At 35.6% G+C, this 6,742-nt stretch overlaps 1 protein-coding gene across 1 annotated transcript in view; it reads left to right on the plus strand.

The window, feature by feature from the left end:
- LOC126497577 (olfactory receptor 1020-like) overlaps positions 1–6,704 on the plus strand; it is an 8,298-nt gene extending 1,594 nt beyond the window's left edge. Inside the window, exon 2 of the mRNA XM_050135684.1 lies at positions 5,077–6,704. Coding sequence (XP_049991641.1) covers positions 5,082–6,035 — 954 coding nt within the window. The 5' untranslated portion in view covers positions 5,077–5,081 and the 3' untranslated portion in view covers positions 6,036–6,704. The remainder of the gene's footprint in view (positions 1–5,076) is intronic.
- Positions 6,705–6,742: the final 38 nt, after the last annotated feature.

Consider the following 6,742-nt stretch of genomic DNA (forward strand, 5'->3'; position numbering starts at 1 on the left):
ATATTAGAGTACTACTCAGTAGTAAAAAACAAGGACTTCTTGAAGTTTGCAGGCAAATGGATGGAAATAGAAAACACTATCCTGAGTGAGGTAAGCCAGACCCAAAAAGAGGAACATGGGATGTACTCACTCATATTTGGTTTCTAGCCATAAATAAAGGACATTGAGCCTATAATTCGGGTTCTTAGAGAAGCTAAATATTGTTTTAAATTCTACATTTAAAATTTATCTTTAAGGGTCAATTTTCTCCTTACTTATTTTATAAACAAGCCTGCTTTGCAAATCTGTCTTGAATCTTATATATTATGATGGCAGTAATTCAATAGGTCAGAATAATTCTGGGATAGATCCAAAAGGTTTGCACTTCATTGTATTCTCAGTTAAGACTAGAACCCACCCCTTTCTTCTATTAGATTTATAAGAAGTTTATTATTTCAATTATCTTGTCTCCCCAAAGAAAAAGGCTATTGGGGTGAAGAATATCTCCACTGAGGGGTTAGGAGAGGTTTGGTAAGGAAAATAGAGACAGGGTACCTGGTGGCAAGTTTAAGCAAAAACATCTGGAAGGACGAGGATGAAGATGAGAAGGAGAGTTAACTTGAACAAAAGATGCAAGAAAAAAGGGATATGCATAGGGTTGAGGTCTCATGGGCTCTCCTTTTCCATGTTAGAATGTCTGTTTGTGTTGTGCTTGTTCATTTCATGTTTAGAGAGTCATGTTGGTGAAGCAACTCTGGAATTCTGAGAATGGATGACATAGAATTAACCAGGGAAGAACATACTAAAGCTTATCAAATATCCAGTGGTCAGTCCTGAAATGTACATACAAGTAACATTATACAGACTAAACAGGTTTTTTAAGGATTGTGTATGTATGTACACACACAAATAAGAATAGGTGTGTTTCAAGCTTTTTATTGAAAGCTGTATAGCATTTCTTTTTACCCCAGAATATCAGTAAAGTAAGGTAGCAGATTAAGACAGAGGGCAGAAAAATGTAAACAATTTTTGTTTGATATTTTGTGGATTAAATAATATATCTCCTAAATATTTCATTATCTATCATGTAGTAAAGTTGGGTTGATTAAATGATACCCAGAGAAACTGATGACAACTCTTTCAAAAATAGCATTAACAATGCTATTAAAATCATCATCTGATTTTGATAAACTAATTTCACATATGTGTCACCCGCAAAATAAAATTATTTGGACATTGCAAATCTTAAAGTTCTTCATCTAGAAAATGTAAGCTGGTAATGGTTTCTTACTCTGAAAAGAGGGAGGATTATGCCTAGGGAGTCTGTAACACATGTTGTGTGATATTTTGATCATGTTCTATCAAATAAAGCTTGAGGATAGAAATAACCACTTGTGAACCAAATTAACTACGAAGGTTTTGGAGAACTGTAGACAGATAGGACAGAAAGTAGTAAGGTGAGATGAAGAGGGATCTAGGCCCCTTTAGAGGAAGGATCAGAGCAGGTAAGAAAGTACTGGTGGCTTCTCTGCTTCCCTTAGCCTTCACGTTCTTACCCCTATATCTGACTCCTGAATTATTATTGATAAAGAATAATTAGAACAATAGTTTAAGTATATCTGCCATCTAGATGTACTAATTGTGGCGTCTCAACTTCATTACTTGATTTCTGCAGAGAATGATGATGTAGGTGACAGAGATGGGCATGCTAAGGGGCAAGGAGTTTAGTTAAAGACACAGTCACATAACCTGTGCCTTACAGGATCAGAGCTCAAGTCTATGTAGCCTTTGTCCTCAACTGCTGGGTGTCTTCTCCACTATGCTGTTCCATCATTCTTATCTGTGCAGCTAAGTTCATCACTATAGGAAGCTAAATGGAGGTAGTAGCAGCCTGACATTCTGAAGACTCATTATTTCTCATCACATAATCTCCAACCATCACTGAATAAAATAAAAGATAGTGAATAAAGGTTTGGAATCCAGAATCCCAGAGCACTCTCCTTTGGGCTTAGGCATCCCAAAAGTAGAGCAAAAAAAATACAAAAGAAAATTGAGATTTTCTTAATTTCACAGGGGAAAAGCAGTAGATTACTATGAGGCAACAGAGGAGGTACAGTCTTTAGAGATGAAAGAACCTAAAGGATATCCTACTTAAAATAAACAACAGTCGTCTAGTATATCCTAAGACTCTAACTGGTGATAATTGTGCACCATTCAGCAGCTGTATTAGTGGTACTGAAGTTTGAGAGGTACTGTATCTTGACATGATAAGCAAAGGACAGAATCAATCAACTATTGAATGCAGAGAAAAGAATTTGTTTTCCTATTCTTGTACAGAACAGTATCTTCAGTCTATCTGAACTATTTATTATTCTTTACAATCAAAGAACATGCCTTCTCTAAAAAGAAGGACCTTTTTCCTCTGAGTTGTAGCTGTGTAGGAATTTGGGCAAGAAAGAGAAAGGAGCAGACAGATCTAATTATAGTCAAGAAATTGAAAAAGGCAATGGAACAATGTAAATATGTAGAAAGGCAATGGAACAATATAAATATGTAGTTTGTTTAACTTTCTGACATGAAGAAATTCGCAACCTTATGAATTTCTCAGTCACTCAGTGACAGAGTACCAACATCATTGAGTGATGTAAATGCTGCCCTAATTTTCTTTATTAAACACTTCAGAGTATTAGGAGAGAAATACAGCATAAATGCTATGATTTAGAGTCATTTTTGAGACAGGGTTCTCTATATAGACATGGATGTCCTAGAACTCTCTATGTGGACTAGGCTGGCCTCAGACTCAGAGATCTATCTGGTTCCGTCTCCCAAGTGCTGTGATTAAAGTGTGTGCCACTATGCCCAGCCTAATTCGGCTAATTAATTTTTTTTAATAACAAGAAACAGCCAAAAAATCTCATATTCATTTTCAAAAACTGCTGGAAATTTAAGACTAGAAACCTTCGTCCTTGGGACAGCAGTTTGAGAAATTTCAGCAGCATGAAGGTGGCTATTGCAGGGAAACAGAACAGCTACTTTGTTTAATACAAGGGATGGATGCTTGCTGCTCATCGTATGAGATACAGCTCATACCGTGTTTGAGCAATAAAAGGTTGCTCACTATTGGGAATTCTAACAAAGGATTTTCAGCAATCACATGCTCTTGTCAAAAAATGCTGACTTTTATTGTAACTAGGTATTTTCTATAGAGTTAAGGTAGCTCAGAATGTTAGCTGGCTGTTCTTCATACAACTGTTCACATCACTTGATGACATTTTTGAGTGATCACAAATGCTAATAGAATGAGACTTTGAGCATAAACGTGGATGACATGAGGCAAAACTGGTAATTCACAGCAAGTTGATGATTCATAAGTTACATTTCTTCTCTATGCAAAGGAGATCACACTGTTTAAACCCATGAAAACTAAAAAATAAAAATAATAAAAATGAACAATTAACAATCATGTCATGTAAAGGATGTCATTAAAAATTTATACATTAAGTATGTAGGTTTTTTCTGTTAATTATTATTATTGCATCTGAGGCATTTTATTATTATTTCTTTTGTTATACTCTCAGGATCACGTGTTGGGAAGGAGAAAACAAAACATCCATTATTCTTTTCTTTGCTTCAAAAATTGTTATTGAAGTTCACAGATAATTACCATTCTGTGAAAGTGGATCCAGGGTATCCATCTGTGCCAGGGGCCCATAGGCATAATGCAACATGGTGTTGAAGATGGTAAAATTTTGTGCATCACAAAGTCTATGTTATGCTTTAGGATGCACCACTGGCTAGAGAGTGCCTCCATGCTTCCTCAACCTCAGCACGTGAAGATGATACCACACAGTCTTTTGACAGTTCCTGATAATACTCCACCATTGGTTTGTGGGGAGACTCATATGGCATTGCAGGCGCAATGATTTTTTACTACTTAATGATTTGAGAACTTGATTATAATTGAAACAATCTACCGATAGTTATTGCCATCAACATTTTATTTGGAAAATATAGACTGCACATCTACATTGGGATTTACTTTTTACTGTTTGTACTATATCTTTCTCCAGTGCTGTTTGCAAGAGGAGATTGATTTTTCCACTTAAATTACTATAGATAATTTAATTACATTAAATTATATAGATCCAATGTAATGCTAGAAAACTCCTTATGCTACTTCTAGTGTTTTTGTGTTTGTTAATTATTATTATTAAATTGCTTTTCACTGATGGTTAAAATGAAAATGAACTATATATTTATATTCTAATGAGCTAATGAGTGAGCACTTTATACATACATGGTATACAACAGATAAATGAGGTTATTGTAACTATTTTTCACATTTTATTGTTCATTAAGTGGAAATCATACAAAATACTTTATTTCAGGTCATGAAGAGGTTCAGTTTATTATAGCAATACATTCACAACCCATGGTAGGATCATTATGATTCTGTGATTCTCAGTTACAGGCTTGCAGTGTTCTGGAAGATCTTGCTTGTTTGATCATGGCTTTCATGTCAATTTTGAAATCTGATTCTCCAACTACTTAAAATTCTAAATATTAAACAGATGAACATTTTTATAGTTGCTAATTCTCTAAAATTAGTATGAAACCCTACAGGCTATATCAGAATATCCCCAATTTCTTTCTATAGTTGTAACAACTCGTAGATCATTCCTTCCTTCACAAGTTCAACTAATTGCTATTATTCTCACTGTTGACTCTTTTTTGGTCACCTTTCATTATTTTTAACATTTTACTTTAAGACTCTGAAGAAATACTCTGTGGTTTAAAAAATGTGCCATTTTCTCCAGAAAATATAATTTTAATTATAATAACTAATAAACACAAATAACTATTAAGGATATGTTGTAATTAACCAATAAATGATATGAAATGCAGCCAAAGATAATTGACAATAAAGTATTTGTCTCAAGGTCCTTAGGAGGAGGCACAAAATTTTCAGATACGATATTTTTAACATCATACCAGATGCATTAATATATTATTGATCTCCTCAGTTTTCACTGTTCTTTTAGAATTTACATGTTTTAGATATATAGTTATGTTTGTGCAACTTCTTTTATGTTGCAGCACAGATGGTCAGAACTGTGAAAGGAGTGCAAGCTAAAAATGAGACAGAAGTGACAGAATTTATCCTTCTGGGACTCTCAGACAATCCCGACCTGCAGAACATCCTCTTTGCATTGTTTCTGGTGATCTACATGATGACGCTTGTGGGTAATTTGGGCATGATGGCACTAATTAAGGTGGACCGCTCTCTGCACACACCTATGTACTTCTTTCTCAGCAGCCTTTCCTTTGTCGATGCCTCTTATTCTTCTTCTGTCACTCCTAAGATGCTGGTAAACCTCCTGGCTGAGGATAAGAGCATTTCTTTCAATGGCTGTGCTGCCCAGTTCTTCTTCTTTGGCTCCTTCTTGGGTACTGAGTGTTTCCTGCTAGCCATGATGGCATACGACCGCTATGCAGCCATTTGGAATCCCCTGCTGTACCCAGTTCTCATGTCTGGGAGAATTTGTTTCATGTTGGTGACTACTTCATTCCTAGCAGGCTTTGGCAATGCAGCCATCCACACAGGGATGACTTTCAGATTGTCCTTTTGTGGCTCTAATAAAATCAACCATTTCTACTGTGACACCCCACCCCTGCTCAAGCTTTCTTGCTCTGACATCCATGTCAATGGCATCGTGATCATGGCTTTTTCCAGTTTTACTGTCCTCAGCTGTATTCTGATTGTTCTCATTTCATACCTCTGCATCCTCATTGCTATACTGAGGATGCCCTCTGCAGAAGGAAGACACAAAGCGTTCTCTACCTGTGCCTCCCACCTCATGGCTGTCACTATCTTCTTTGGTTCTATTCTCTTTATGTACTTGCGGCCTACTACTAGCTACTCGATGGAGCAGGACAAGGTTGACTCTGTGTTTTATACAGTAGTGATTCCCATGCTAAACCCTCTCATCTACAGTCTGAAAAATAAAGATGTGAAGGAGGCAGTGAGGAAAATCATACAGAAACGTGTGCTATAAGTCTATACTCTCCATCCTTAGGCTGTGCAGGATGTTGTAGATTTTAAAATTTGCTATCTGATTTATTCAGTCGTTTCTATGTATTAAAGTTGATATATTAGAATTACAGATACTTTTTTGATACAGAAAAGAGACATTTTCCTTATAGCTCTGGAGGTCTGGGTATACTGCTGACATCAGCTTGGCTTGGGTAGTGACCTCATGCAAGATATTACAGATACTTCTTAATCTCCTTTATGTCAGAAATATGTTTTTGAACCCATCTGATAAATACAAATCATAAATAAAGTGTGTGTACTCTCTAGAAGAATCAGAAATTTTGCCAAGACAATTTTTTTCAATATGATAAATGTCATACATGGAAATTTACTATGCATTTTGAATTGCCAAAACATCAGTTATATGATAAATATTTAAATCATGATAGGCAAATTTAACTAATTTATCAGATATGCATTACCAATATCATCCTCATTTTTCTCACATTGCACTCATGAATACCATATGTAATTAAAAATCTTATCAAATATTAAGGTATTTGAACAGCAGCCATTAGATGGAAATATTTTTATCTACTATAATTTGATCTCCTAAAGAAGCTAAATAAGAAGGTGATCCCAAAGAAAAACATATAGCTATCCTCCTGATTATGGGAAGTAGACAAGATTGCCGGGCAAAAAATGGGATCTTGGGGGGGGGGGGGGGGG

The sequence above is a fragment of the Alexandromys fortis genome, unplaced genomic scaffold, assembly GCF_014885135.2.
Source record: "Alexandromys fortis isolate MF-2015 unplaced genomic scaffold, M_Fortis_MF-2015_v1.1 scaffold_23, whole genome shotgun sequence".
Lineage (NCBI taxonomy): Eukaryota > Metazoa > Chordata > Mammalia > Rodentia > Cricetidae > Alexandromys > Alexandromys fortis.